This window comes from Solanum tuberosum, unplaced genomic scaffold (genome assembly GCF_000226075.1).
Source record: "Solanum tuberosum cultivar DM 1-3 516 R44 unplaced genomic scaffold, SolTub_3.0 scf00312, whole genome shotgun sequence".
Lineage (NCBI taxonomy): Eukaryota > Viridiplantae > Streptophyta > Magnoliopsida > Solanales > Solanaceae > Solanum > Solanum tuberosum.
In genome coordinates, this window is record NW_006239237.1 from 51,419 (window position 1) to 67,736 (window position 16,318).

The window sequence follows — 16,318 nt, forward strand, 5'->3', positions numbered from 1 at the left end:
CCCCTTACCAGCCCCCACCCCCAAAAAAAAATTTAGTTTGTTTTTAAAAAATATTTTCAATTTCAAAAATTATTTTTCTACTCTAGTAAAAATAAAAGAAATTTTTAAAAAACATTTTTCATTCATAAATCAAACACAAAAAATCTTTTCCGAAAAATATTTTCTACTCACCAACCAAACATGAGAAAATAAGTCAAAAATCAACTTGTTTTCCAAGAAAACATTTTCCTTCGTACCAAACACACCCTCAATGTAGTGTTGCGTGTTTGCTTGGGATTATTTGCACATATACTTTAACTTAAATGTATGATACCTGAAATTAGACTCGAATCAAAAAAATGCTTATTAGTATGTGTAGGGACTTTAAATAGAAATGACTAAACTTCAGTCATATATGACTTGAGGGTGAAGTTCATGCAAATATAATTAGACTTCAATTATAAGTACCTAAATATCAGTTAAGATATCATATATACACAAGTAATATTGGATATACGTGCACTTTGCCAACCAGCTACTTGCGTTCATTTGACAAAGACTTTTGATTAACGTTGAAGAGATTTGATCTGTCACACTTCTCTGGCAATTAATATAAAATGTGTATAGAATGACCAAATTTCCCTTTAATCATTTTTTTACCAAATGTGAGACATTCAATGTTGTGTTGAGTGTTTGCTTGGGATTGATGGGATTAATTGACACATTTGACTTTGAGAGAATATTGGAAGGGGTGTTTCTCTATGCATTTAAGCTACTTCAAAATTTTAATTTTTTTAAAATAAAATTTATGTATTCAAAAACTACTTCAAATGTACTATATAAGTCACAACAATTCACAATTTTTCACGTCTTCTGCAATGAGACTATTCTTCTTGATTATTGATGATGCTTTTTCATATTCAATCAGAAAGCAAGTACAATGTTTTCATGTGAATTACGTTACTCGAACTTTTCAAAAATGTCAGCAATGTGTGTTCAACATTTTTAGAGAAGCAGATATATTTGCAGCAGCATTTTTTAAGAGTCTGAACAACATAACATGCCAAAATGAAAACAAAAGACTAATCCCTAATATAACCATAGAAATCCAAGCTAATTAAGCATTAGACTTTCATTTTAGTTTAAATGGCAACAGATGGCAAGTATAATGTATTCATGGCAGCTATGGTGTGCCCGTTCGGACTCTTCAAAAATGCCACTTGTTGTGTGATAATCCTACTTTTAGAGGATCTAATATGGATACAACACCATTTTTGAAGAGTCCGAACAACATAACATGTCAAAGAGAAAACAAAAGACTAATCCCTAATGTCCAATGACCATAAGACATTTAAAGCTAATTGAGCATTAGATTTTCATTGAATGGTCAAAACTCAGAAAATATAAACCTGAGTAGCTTATATATGCAAAAAAAATACTTCATCCACTATGAATAATTGCTACTATTGTCAAAATATGATACAAAGCTTGATATGCTTCGCGGACCGATGGCTTCATTCCCTACTTAAGGAACAATGTACTTACAAAAGTTCACATGTTCCAGAAAAACACAAGGAACAGAAGATTCAACCAGGTTTAACTGTTGAACACGTCGAAACTTCTGAATCAAGCTCTACTCCTACTTCTCTATCTAACCTGCAATATATAAGTCAAGAACAGTAAGGAATCGACAAAAGGAACACAGCATGGGGTCTCGCATAACCATAGCAATTGAACAGTTGAAAACGGATTAACGCTTTATCTTCAAGAAGAAAAATAAATGGGTCCAGCATCAAGAAAGTACAAGTCTCAACAAATCCATACACCCTTTTTCTCCAACTCTACGCCCAATACGAGGTTTCTGCCTTTGGCATTTATGTTCTATCGAAAACCTCTAGTAATTCGGAGCCTTTTCCAGATTATCCAACTTTTTCCTCTTCAACGTGGACGAAAAATAACCTTCTGCATTCTAGTTATCAACCATCTCATAAAGACATGTTTAGTTCTCTGTCTCCACCTACAAAGAGCAAAGGAATACTATGTTTTGCCTCTTCTCTCGAGTCTTGCCTTTCAACTCCTGTTTTCATTCCCGGAAAATTTTGGAAGATCATGAATGCTAGATTACTCAACTGTCTATCCCTCTAACTACCAGTATAGGAATTCTAGAATTAGACTTGCAGATAAAGAAAATTGGAAGTCCTTTGCAGCTGTAAGCACTCTTATATTCTCTGTAGTGAAATTGAGAGAAATAGTATCATCAAGATCTTTGAATAAACCCAATACCTTGGGTGCAAAAGCTGTAAGCACCTTCTTCGAATTCGCTAATGAGTGAATATCCAAATAACAAAAACACGAAATTCTTCCAACTTTTCTAAAGAAAATCAACTTTCCTCCTATTATGACCTTACTGCTCCAAAGTTGCTCATTTTTATAACAGATCTCTTGGTTCCCCTGGGAAGGGAGGGGGTCAGGGAAGAAGATATCCTACCTCAAAATCATATCTTTAACATCATCCAGCTTATATATTTATTAAGAGTTCCAGTCACTACATAAGTGGCTTCTCTGAGCAAAATATGTAAAGAACTTTAATCTTTTAGCCTACAAGAGAGTAGTTTCAAGTATATACAACAGATATCGGGTCAAATAGAGAATTCTAATTGGAAAAGTGCCATAACATATGAGAAAAATAAAATGTCAGAGCTAACAGAAGCTCCTCAAAATTTATCCATTTGATAAAAATGAACCCGCCATCAAGTTAGAAAGAACAAAACAACGCCTCAAAAGAAAAGAAAAAAGGATTATACGATAAGTTGATACAAAATAAGAAGTGAGCTTTACATCAGTCAGATTATTTAAGAGTACCATTCACTACATAAGGTGCTGCTTTGAGCAAAATATGTTTAAAAAGACATCTTAAAAGTCAATCTTTCAGCCTACAAGAGTGTAGATTCAAGTATATACAGGAGATACAGTGTTCCTTTCAGGTATTTAACAAACTGAGCAGACCAATTTTGAAAGAACAAAACAACACATAAAAAAGGAAAAAAAAAAGGTTAACACAATAAGTTCATACAAAATCGAGAAATGTTGGGTTCGGTCCATAAATTAGACCTTCAAATCATTCAGCTTATATCCTAATCAAAGTTACACTTCAAATCATCCAGCTTATATATCTACTAAGAGTTCCATTCACTAATAAACGGCAGCTCTGAGCAAAAATACATAAACGAAATTCAATCTTTCAGCCTACAAGAGAGTAGCTTCAAGTATATACAGCAGATACATGGATAAATAGACAGCTCTAATTGGATAAAGTGCTACAACATAAAAGAAAACAAATGTTAAAGCCCAGAACAAAAGCTCCTTAAATTCCCCTTCAGGAATAGAACTTGATGAAACTGACAAAATGAACACACCAAGACAGAAAGAAGTAACCTAAGTTGCGCGGACTCTTCACTATAGATTCTGCACGCGTGTCAGAATCTCCAAAAATACACTATTTTGGAGAATCCAACATTCACCCATTGACATTTTTAAAGAGTCCGAGCAACAACACCACAACATCAATATTACACAACAATATCAACAAGCTTATATATCTACTGTGAGTTCTATTCATCATGTAAATGGCTGCTCTGAGCAATAAATTGTTAAAAAAGATTCAATCTTTCAGCCAACAAGAGCATAGCTTCAAGTATATACAGAGAATTCCAATCATCAAAGTACCAACAGAAGCTACTCAAACTTCCCATTTGACAAAATAAGCAATACAACACACAAAAAGATAAAAAGGGGTTACATAACAAGTCCATACAACATCAAGAAATGATCTTTTTCCAGTTTCTATCCACTTTCAGAAGCTCAACAAACAACAGGCACAGCAAACTGAAAGAATATAACACAAATTACTACAAAATGAGAAAAAGGGTGTTCAATGCTATACCTTTCTTGAGTAAAAAACCACCTGCCTGAAAAATGTAGTAACAGCACTGCCATAGCCAAGAACTTGAAGGTTGGTCCAAACAAACCCTACTTAGTCAAACTGATTTTAACACACTCACTCTCTCTCTCTCTTTTCTTGAAAAAAAAAAAAAAAACTTAAAGCTTTGTTCTTTCTTCTTTATTTGTCCTGTACTACCATTAAAGACACTGAGTTTTCAAACAGTGAAGACTATTTCTTTGTTTTGAAGATTTTTGTGAGCGTTTAAGAAGTGGGGTTTTCCCGAGGTGCACGAATTACGAGGAAGAAAAGAGAGGAAGGGGGCCAAAATGTGCATAGGGAATAAGTTCGAAACGGCTACACACAGCACAGCAGCAGCAACAGAGCTCGTAATTTTCAAAAGTAGTCAGAAATTGTTCCCACTAATGTTTATGCTAACACTCCCTCCAATTTTATTTTCCTTTAATCAAACTTCCTATTATCATAAGCGAATTCAAAATTTGATAATTGAAGTCATGCTTATAATTCTACAATTTCAAACTTTATCCTAAGAATTGAATCGTTCAGAAACATGAAAGATCGATTATAACTGGCATGACAGCGGCATAACTTAGTGTGATTGGAATTCGACTACCTTATGACCACAACTTACTTACTTATATTGTACTTCTTCATTTGTTAACTCCGTCTGTATCTGAACATGAACTTAGGACGCGTTGAACCAATGCACCAATTATAGATGATTTACGTTTAATTATTTTGAATAATACTTTAAATTTTCATGTATAACCATGATTGTTGAATTGAAATAGATTCACGCTCGATTATTTCAAATAATATTTATATTTATAGGCTTCTCTTACACTCAATTATTTTGAATAATTCGCTCTCATATATTTCATCTTGTTATTAAACAATCCAACTAATTTAAAATTGAGACATAGTTGATTTTATATCCTTTCCATAAAAAATATATTCATCCATAACTCACCCAATATATTAAATTCACAATTCTTGACAATAACAATCGCTTGAATATATGTCCCCAATTCCCCTATTAGTCTCTATGCTATAATTTGTTTTTCTTACTTTAATTTTCAATTTATTTAATTTTTTTTTTTATAATTTGATAATTCTTTGATTTCGACATTTTATCTAATATGTATAAGATCACAAAAGAACACTGTAATACATCACACATATCTTTCATTTCACAAAATTTTAAAAATATTCAAATTTTGTATCTAGTTAAATTAAGACAAACAAATTAAAACACGAAGAGTAAGCATTCAATGATAAAATCTTTGCCTTGATATTCAAGCAAAGGCCAAGGATGTCAGTGGCAATTAATTGTTTGATTTCACAAGACTAGAAAGAAGCAGCTCTTATTTATTGCATAGCCCAAAATTTGCATGGCTAGCTTACAACTTTGAGCTACATCCATAACATGTAACAGCCAGTATAGTCTGGTCTCCAGAAATAGCGTTTACCGATCACTTTTCGACTCTATCTTTAAAAAATTATTGTAATCATGGAGTTACAAATAAACTCGATGACACTAGCTATTTTTCAATTACAACTGCTAACAAGTGACTATTACATGTAGATTTAGAATTTTAAATTTATGCATTCTAGAGGATAGGACAACAATTGTGTTCAGGATAGGTTACATACACATATTAAGCAGATTTATAAATAAAGGATCCAAGCAAAAGTTAGTGAATTTTGTGGAACCCTTAACTTCAATGGTAGATCTGCGCCAAATGCCAATCGTAGTCTTTTTGGGCGATAGTAAATAACAATGTTCACTAGAAAAGCATTCAAGAGAGAAGTTATAGAGCATATACCACCACCAACAACAACAGCTACGCCTTAGTCTCAAACAAGTTGGAGTCGCTATAGATCAATCCCCACTTTCATGTCATTTCATTTCAATTCATGAAGAGAGGTCCCCTAAGACAAAACCTTACACATAATTTAGCAAATGAGAGGTTGAATGGCAAGAAACAAACAACAACAACAACATACTCGGTGCAATCCCAGAAAGGGGGATCTGGGGAGGGTGAGTGTACGCAAACTTTACCCCCTACCCCTAAAGATAGAGAGATTGTTTCGGATAGACCCACAACTCCATAATGAATGACAAGAAACAATCAAAAAAAATTGAAGGAAAGTAGGGAACAGAAGCAATTCTGAGTAACAGCTTAGCAAACATAAACAACTACAATATATCATGCAATGTGTAACAAAAGATTTCAACTATTGCCATGGTGAAGCAAGAATTCTTGAACTAATATACATATTTGAACGTAAAAGACATGAATGTATAACTCTACAAAACACGCGTTTATCAGGTCAGAGTCAGTTCAAAGAATACACCATTAACTCTACAAAACGCGCGTACAAAATACTGAAATAGAGATCTTTTCTAGTGTTCCCCAATACTAAAGGAAGACATCAATCATTAAGCTAATCAGAAGGAGTTGTCATATGATTGCAACAGCAACAATATATCTTCGAAGGACCATAGCAGCAACACTCCAGGTTAGCCAAAATAATCGACTAAAGGAGAGTTACACACGAACTCCATTATTCGAGACAATTCAGTACTACATAGGAATTCAGTGCAATACAAATGCTTTCTTTGAATGGTTACACCAACAAACTTGTTTAAATGGGGAAAAAATGGTTGCAATAAAAACGCCTGCAGCTGAATTATGTCGCCTAGTCCGTTCATGGAACCAGTCAATCAAGATAACACATCCAAATCTAGTATCAAGTGAGATAAAAAGGCTAAGTAAGAAAGCCCAACATAACCAAAGCGCTATCAAAAAATTGTAACGTCCATACTCGGTCAGGTAAAAAAAAACTCGACTTCTTCAAGACAAGCTCTAAGTTTATGATTTTCTTGCAAATCGAAGGAAGCACAAAATACCTATCACAGCAACTGCAGCAACTGAAGATGCAGCCGCCATTAGTAAGTCTACATTGCCACCGGGAGCTTTAACCTTATCCTCAGCTGAAATGCCATCAATATTGTTGTCGATGCCTCCTTCAGTAATCAATGTTTCCTTCTCCTCCAACTTCTTCTCCAACTCAGTCACTTTACTCATCATTTCTATAACCCTCTTCTCTAACTCATCTTTCACCGTATGAAGCGCCTCCTTCTCCCTTTTCCACGCCTCGTTCTTCTTCACAGTTGCCTTTAAATCCTCGAGTTGATTCTTCAAGCCCCTAATTTCTTTCTCCTTCACTTCTCCTTCAGTTCGATGATCTTTTTCACTCGCTTCCAACTTCTTAACTTTTACCAATAACAAATTCCTTTCAGTCTCAATGGCTTCCAGTTTCACACTCTTCTCATTGTCACAACTCTTTAACCCCTCTAGATTCAACTTCAGTTTTGATAGCTCAGAATTCGATTCTTCCAGATCGTTCACTGAAGTTATGAGCTCATGCTGAAGCCGAGACTGTTCACCCTCGAGCTCTGCTGCTCGGCCAGCTACTGATCCTAGAGCCTTATTCTCCGACTCAATCTTCTCCACCTTCTTCTGTAACTCCACTTTTTCGTTCTGGATTTCCTCAATCGAGTGCTTAGATTTCTCCATCTTCTCTTTGATGACTTGATTCTCACGAAAAAGTTGATTATTCTCTTGCTCTAAAGCCGCTATCTTGTGTGTCAGTGGAGCAGTTTTCAATGCAGCATCCGAATCTTCCTCTCCTTCGATCTCCACAGCATCATCAAAAACATCTCCATTGGCAGCATTCTCCTCCGCCATAGTTAAACCTGAAACTAATCCAACAACATTCAACAACTACTACGCCTCAGTCCCAAATAAATTGGAAATCCAAGAATATTCCTACCAATCAATAAATCCAAAAAAATAAAACTTTAAGAAAATCAAAAACACCTATTCAACAACATCATCATCATATCCGATGAAATACCACTAAATGGGGTCTAGGGAGGGTTGAGTGTGCGCAGACATTACGTTACCACTAGCTCATAGAGGTATAGAGGCTGTTTCCGAGAATAAACACCTAATTGACTGACCCAGAAATTAAAATTTTCAAAATCACCCAATGATGTAAAACTAAAATTAATAGAAAATTTTGACAAACACCCAATTCACTGATCAAAAACTGAAAATTTTCAAAATCACCCAATGATGAAAAAACTAAAATTAATCGAAAATTTTGAAAAACACTCAATTCACTGATCCAAAAATGAAAATTTACAAAATCACCCATTGATGAAAAAACTAAAATTAATCGAAAAATTGAAAAACACTCAATTCACTGACCCATAAAATGAAAATTTTCAAAATCACCCAATGATGAAAAAAAAAACTTAAATTAATTAGAAAATCTGAAAAACACCCAATTCACCCAGAAATGAAAATTTTCAAAATAACCCAATGATGAAAAAACTAAAACTAATCAAAAAAAAATCTGAAAACTACCCAATTCACTGACCCAGAAATGATTTATTTATTTTTCTAAATCAACATAGAATTCGAATTACAAATACAGCATTTCCCTTCTTAATATGTATTCAACCAAAATAACATCTACCCTTCAACCCCAAACTAACAAGATCCTCAATATCCATTTTCATTTCATATATATATACACTCAAATTCTGCAATTTCATATAAAAAAAATATTTAAAAAATCAAAAAAATTGGGAAATGTGAAAGCTTACCTGAGAAATGAAGAATGTGAATTCGATTAGGATTAGGTTTTGCTTTGTTACTGTATTTGATGCTAAAAGATCAAATTTTTGTTCTTATTCGATTGTGATTTTTGATTGAACAAAAAATAGAATCATGAAATGATTTTTCATAAACAGATGTTGTAAAAGCCCAAATCCATTGGGCCTAGTTTAGTGGTAGTGGGGTAACCTATTATATTTGTCGAGAGTCTATCATAAACCGTCTTTCTATTCCACGTGAATAAGGGTAAGATCTCGTACATGATGCACTGCATTTATATAATCACACTAAATATGTTATTGTATGTTTGTTGTTGTGTATAGAGAGTATATTTGTGGATTATATAGATATTATTTTGTGATTATATTATTTATATGGGAAAAATGACAAATATACCCGAACTATCGTAAATGGTATGCAGATACCCTCCGTCACACTTTTAGGACATTGATGCCCTTGACGTCCAAAAACTAGAACATATATGCCCTTTATACAAATGGACATACACGTGTCATAATCTTATCCACCGACCCGACATTTATTAAATATCGGATCGACAGATAAGATTGTACCACGTGTCCCTATTTAGTCTTCCATTAGAGTGAATGGCATATATGCTCTAGTTTGTGGACGGCAGGGGAACCAATGTCCCAAAAGTATGAAGGAGAATATATGCATACCATTTACGATAGTTTGGGGGTATATTTGTCCTTTTTCCCTATTTATATTGATATATTATGTTAAAATCGAAAATATATAAAGTATTTCTTTCGATATGTATAATCTTATAGTAGCTTTATCATAAAGAATTAAATGATATTGTGTTACGTGAATTTTGTGACACTATTAGTTGAATGAGCTTCAATATAACACTTGATGTCTCGCGTAAGAAAGAAATAATAGAGTGTTGTAAAATGAAATGGGGTGAAGAAATAAATAAATTCTTCTATAGTGAAATCATTTTAAACAAGGAATTTTTTGTTATCGCATTATTGATTTGTTATATGGTGTAAAGGTTAAGGTATGAGTGGGATTGAAAGTGTGAAAGGAAAAGGTGTAAGAGAAAATGATCTTTAATATTAGCTTTTTTTTCCAACTCGTGTTTGGGCTCTGTATAAGTTTGATTAAATTTGAATTTTTTAATATATTATAATTAAGCCAAGGATTTATCGAAAAATATTTTTTCTATTTTCACAAGGTAGTAGTAAGGATGCAATCCTTTCTAGATCCTATTTGTGGGATTACACTGAATATGTTGTTGCAAATTGCAGGGTCAATTTCTAAAAACAATATGCTCCTCAAGACTACTAATTAAGTATGAATGGATCTTAACCATCTTACTATCACCCATGTTAATAAATTTTTAATAGGTCGTAACTCCAATTTATGTGTGACTGATTATCTATGTTCTATTTTCCTCCATCTTTTTTTTTTGTATCAACTCAATCAATATGATTCTCCAATCTTGTGAAAAATATGTTTTAGAAATTTAATTAGTGGATCCAAAAATTAACTTGATCATTGTTTGTTATTAATGGGAGCTAAACAATCTATTATATTCAAATTCATGGAATATTAATGATTATTAAGTGTATGACTCTTTGACAAAAACTCTCTTCCTTACACTTTGATAGATAAAAATATAAGTACTCATTCATTCTTTATCAGATCTTTTGAGTTTGAGTTATGAGTAAATCATTGTTTTTGTTCAGTGTAAACTTTTTAACATGAATCTAAATTTAATTGATCCTCATATAAATATATATCAAACACCAATGAAAAAAAAAAAAACATCCTTTGACAAAAATTAACATTGTACTTGAGGTCAAGGAAAATATCCAATCTCCTAAAAAGTCCTTTATGTATAAGATCTCATGATGTTAAAAGCTTCCTTTTTCTTTTTTTTTGTTTCCTACACAAATTTTCTAAATTTAGACATATTAGCATTTTTGTTCTTAAAACTCATTCAAATAACTTTTTATTCATCGTTCGATATTTGTTTTGAAGCATAATTAATTTAAATTTAGGAGTAAAAACTCTTTACTCGAACGATTCCATACTCAAAAATAAAACCCCAACTTTTAAAATAAAAAATAGAAGAATACTTATCACTCTATCGCAACTTTCGATAATCATTTAAACGACTTATAAATATATGTTAGACAAGAAATTTCCAAATAATTATTAAATATTAGATAAGGTAGTTGCCAAGTCTTATAGGATGTGTGCAATTAAGTCAAAGATAATTATGGGGTTGCTTTCTTCCTAAAGTTTGACAAGGATATTATCCAACTCATATACGTTAAAATAATTTGTCATTTTTTATTATATGATATGAACAAGTGGCCCAACACATTTTTATGACTTAATTCAGTTCTAAAAATAAAATACATAATTATTGTGATTGTGATAGTAATGATTAAACTATATACAATTTATCAAAATATGTTATTCATAATATGTGTGTGGATAATCTTATAAATTCTTATTTATTTATTTTTGTAGCCAAAATTCGATAGTAACTTCAAAATGCACATAGACTTAAATATGGTTTATAAATGAATTCATGACTATTTTATAAATAATTTAGTCAAAAAATCAGTATAGTTCATTATTTGTTGATTTTTATTGATATAATTGCGAGTTTATATTTATTCTATAAATAATCAAGGAAAAGTCAAAAAATCAGTATAGTTCATTATTTGTTGATTTTTGTTGATATAATTGTAGTTTATATTTATTCTATAGTAATCGAATATAAATGTTTTTTTTTTCTTTTTCTTATATATGAGAATATAATCTAGCATGAACTCACAATAATTCTCTATTTTATTCATAATAATTCCTTTGTTACCTAAATAAGCAAAAAAAAAAACAAGTATTTGATTGAGAAACTTCTCAAAGCATAAAATTCTCAACAAGAGAGCTTAGATCGAATCAATAGTTATATATCAATTTTATCCAAGCTCTTCGGATTGAAATGAATTTGATTGACCTTTTATGAATATACTAATTGACGTATGAAAATAACCTTACTCGTATATATATATATATATATATGTATTTTCTCAAAATTTTCATGTGTAAAATAACTCAATTATTATTAATTATAGTATCTATTTTTAGTTTAATTTATTACTTGATATATCAATCGTGGAAGATTTTTCACGCCATGTCATTAAAAGTCAACTAATGATTATTGTAAGCATTAATTAAGAGTATATAAGTAAGTAAAACATGAAAACTCGATTACGTGTATAAGACCTTTACATTGTTTGTGTATAAAAAATTAAGTCATATCCATATTACTTATTAGTACACCAACAATCTAATTTCATATGATTTAAGAATTATATATATATATTAAGGAAGTTAACTAATTTTTATATATTAATTTTCTAAGACATTGAAAATTTGTGTGATTTTGTAAAACGTGTTCAATTTTAGTTGAGACTCTACAAGATATATTTGATTCCAATTAGGATTCTTGAAGGTTATTCTACTTTAAACTTTAGTTCATGCCTATATAAAGGTAACATCTCCAATACTCAGCAAATTTATGAAATATTCACAAAGATCAGTGATAAAAAACATTTCGAATATTCTGCAAATTTATGGAATATTAACGGCTTTCGGAGGAATCTAAAGAGAGAAAAGAATCAAGGGAAGAACAAAATTGTACCTATATTATTTTATCAATAACATTCTTGTTTCTTCAGGTTTTGTTGATATTCTTGTTTGTTCGAGTTTTGTTTATATTCTTGTTTCTTCGGATTTTGTTTATGGTTGATTTTGCCCATATAACAAAGAGATTTTTTACACAAACCTCATAGTGTTAAGAGTTAATTACATTATTTTCTTATTTTTTTTTCAAATTACAAAAATCCCTTAAATTTGGTGGAATTCGGATCCCAAAACGTCCAGATACTTCACATCTCTGTTTCGGATACATCCCTTAACGTCCCAATTCATTGGGTCTCGATTTCGGAATCATCACTCAATGTCGCGATGTATATCCGAGAATAAAAGAGAGTATGATTTTTTGTGATTTTTTCAAATGGTAGGAAATTTTTAAAAATATGGTTAAATAAGTTGTGTATTTAGATAATTTTTTCAAAAAATAAAATTTGTTGCAAACACTATTTTTTAAAATATTCCGCTAACTATAAAAGTTCTATTTTGCATGATCTTTACAATTTTTTAAACATTTGGTATTTGAAATTCATAGTTCGATCGATTCGATGAGTACATAGAAGTCATTAAAGGGAGAAACATTATTTAATAACACCTACTCCGTCTTCCATAAAGAATTTATCTTTTTCTGTTAATTCGTGTGAATTGAATAAAAAAATATTGAATAAAAATTAAAATTGAATTGAAAAGGAAATCTTTATTAATTCTACAAATCGACTGATTTTATTCCCTATTTCTTACAAGAGGATGAATTATTTTCTTGAAGGATTAAAAATATTGGGTTCGAATCTCCTAAAAAAATAATTTGAAAGATTCAAAATAAAAAATAAATTACATTTTCTATGATAATATGTGTACAAATCAGGTTTCATTCATGTTACACCATAGTTTAATTTTATACCTATGGTAGAGTCAATTCTCTTATGATTCTATTTTGTGCACAATATATATTGTTATTATATAATTATTCTAAACATTATTTCCACACCTCTAACTATATAAAAAATATACTTTTCAGTAACTTACACAATTTTTTTAAGTTAGTTGAGAGGAAAAAGAAAACTATATCCTAAAATTTATATTTAATGAGCAAGTGGAATTTAGCAATGTTTATATCATGTGAGTAAAAAAATCAAACCTTCTTATCCACTATTTTTTGAATGTTGAGATGAGTAATATGTGTATCATTCCTATCCTATATATTTGTGTAAATTTGAAGTATCGAAATTGCCCTTTTTTAAATTTGATATTTATAACTACGCAGTTTGATTAATTCATATATTTTGTATTGCGTAAGGATCATTAAAGAATGAATTACTATATACTAGGAGGTTTTCTATTTCAGGATACAAATTCAAGATCTCATTTTAATACTTAGAAGATATAATTTATTGGAGTAACGTTAACTAGGAATAGTTTAAGCTCTGATTCCATTTGACCTTTGGTCGTAGAATTTGAAGTTGAAATTTAAAATTTTTAAAATACGAAGTTGTGATTTTTGAAATTTGAAGTTATGTTTGAACATGTATTTTACTTTAAAAAATTTGAAGATTAGATTTTTTAAAATCTAATCAAAAACAAATTTATACGAGTATTTAATTAATATAAAAAAAATGTTAGCTCAAATTGTTGACAACTTAAATAATCTTTTTAAAAAGTAAATAAGTATTCGTACTAAAAATGCTTTGATTATTTATGGAGAAATAAATATTATCAAGATTTTCATTTTAGAGAAAAGAATGTGAAATTGATTCGGGAAAACATTTCATGTTTTTTTAATAGTGAAATTGTACTTTTTGAAATTCTTCTAGTTTTTTAATTGCTCTTTAGGTTATATAATTATTAAAAATTATAAAATAATTAATTATGTAGATGGTAAATTGACAATCAAACTAGTTCGATTTAGTTCAACTTTTTGGTATTTAGATCCATCATTATGCGAGCTTATCATGTATGGGCTTGCCCTTTTTTTTTTCTCCTTTTCTAATTTGATGTTTGACAATTATATTTGAGTCTAACTAATTTAAATTTACGTTACGTAAAAAACTATTCAGAAAGTATCTCTTACAAAAAAAAATTGTATATAGACTTACCTATTATTTTAATGCTCATCATAAACTTCACCTATAATTATTAATTAGTGGTAGTATTTTGTAAGATGTATGTGATTGCATAAATGTGATTTTTTTAAAATCACTAATAGGACAAAGATTTAAACTCTAATCTTTAAGTTTGTATAATTTTTAGTTGATAGTTATCAAATATTATGGTGTTAAATTTGAGTCACGTAAATAAGAGTTATTTTTTTTATAATCTTTAGTAAAAAAATTTATAGTTAAGTCACGCGAATAAAGTTATTTTAATATAATATTTTTAGAGAGAGATTTCAAGCTCAATCTTTCAAATAAATTATCTTTGGTAGATAACATACTTTTTTTCCTTTTGAAATTAGACTTCTTGACAAAAAATAAAATAAACTCTTATTTTAAATTTTTATATATATTTCATTGATAATCATCAAAGATTACGATGTCAAACTTGAGGTACGTGAATGAAGTCATTTTTTGACAAAAAAGTATTCTTAATAAACATTTTATAGTTTGAATTGTGTGAACAAAGTTACTTTTAGTATAGTAGGTCCTTAATGAAGATTTCGAACACAAATCTTATAAATGAATTGTCTTTGACAAATAACAATTTTATTGTTTAAATTTTGATTTTTTGATAACTTTTTTTAACTTTTAGGTTTGTATATTTTTAATCGATAAGTATCAAAAATTATGACGTCGAACTTCAGATATATGAATAATGTTATTATTTTTTTTACCAAAGACATTCTTAATACTAAAAGAGATTTTAAATTTTAATCGTGTGTGCTAATGAAAGATCATGAACTTAAATCTTACAAATAAATTACTCCCTCCGTCCCATTTTATGTGGCAACATTTGACCCTGCACGGAGTTTAAGAAATAAGTGAAGACTTTGAAATGTTTACCAAATTGTCCTTTAAAAAGTAGACCCACTTTTCTCTCTCTTCATAAATGTATTGGAGTATTATTTTAAGATTAAGTGGGACCAATAAGGATAAAAGAGGAATTGTACCTTTAAATACTTACCATATAAGAAAATGTGACATTCTTTTTTGGACTGACCAAAAAGGAAATGGTGCCACATAAAATGGGACGGAGGGAGTATATGATTAGAAAATACCTTTTTTCTTCTTCGAGATCTAAACTTTTTGACAAAAAAAATTAGACTTTTACCTTGAGTTTATATATACTTTTAACACTTTGTTTTAATGGTTGTTGATATTGTTTCATAATATATCGTATTATATTATATCATATCATATAGTATTATATTCTTTTACTAAATATGATGTTTTGATAGATTGTGCATTATTCGTCTTTACATAATGTCACACATCAACAATTAAAATGATGCACCTATAAGAAAAGTTGGATACGAGGGTAACGATACGATCACACCAAATAGATTGTTAGATAAAAGCACCTGGCTTTGCCTATTCATAAGGACTCGATTCTATGTCCAAACATCACATGCCAGCAGATGTGGTCACCATCATAGGCACTCAAGATATTGTGTCTGGAGAGGTGGATAGACAGGACTACTAGTTGCTCGATCAGGACCCTAGCTTTATTGCGAAGCCAAAACCCAATTTATACGCCCCCTTTCTTATTTAAGGAGATTCTATCCAATTATCAGCCTCGATGCGGAAAGGAGTAAAGAAAGAAGAGTTGAAGACGGCTTAACAGTAAGAGAGAACCCCCTCATCTCGTGGCTAGGAACATCTATGTAGATGGGATTGGATTCATAGTGCCAGTTAGGGGTAGGTATAAACCTTCATTCATCTTCTTTGATCTTCCTTGGAATATCCATCATCTTGGTCTCGACCTTGTTGAGCTCTCCCTAATCGAAAGTTCCTATTTTGCTGCCTCTTCGATAGTCTCCGACTCCCTAAAAAAGAAGATT

The 16,318-nt window shown here is 30.6% G+C and overlaps 1 protein-coding gene across 7 annotated transcripts; it reads right to left on the reverse strand.

Moving 5' to 3' along the window:
- Window positions 1-1,369: 1,369 nt before the first annotated feature.
- LOC102597268 (peroxisomal and mitochondrial division factor 2) lies at window positions 1,370-8,744 on the reverse strand. Of its 7 annotated transcripts, none has more exons than XM_015314667.1 (3): window positions 8,622-8,743; window positions 6,855-7,709; window positions 1,370-1,635 (listed from the first exon to the last, which is right to left on the reverse strand). In XM_015314667.1, exons 2-3 carry the CDS (start codon window positions 7,693-7,695, stop codon window positions 1,631-1,633), a joined length of 846 nt encoding a protein of 281 aa, XP_015170153.1. In that variant the 5' UTR covers window positions 7,696-7,709; window positions 8,622-8,743; the 3' UTR covers window positions 1,370-1,630. The 7 variants fall into 7 exon arrangements, with proteins under 7 accessions (XP_015170153.1, XP_015170152.1, XP_006360000.1 ...); XM_015314666.1 differs by lacking the exon at window positions 1,370-1,635 and adding an exon at window positions 5,440-5,884 and having other exon boundaries at window positions 8,622-8,744; XM_006359938.2 differs by lacking the exon at window positions 1,370-1,635 and adding an exon at window positions 5,440-5,872.
- Window positions 8,745-16,318: the final 7,574 nt, after the last annotated feature.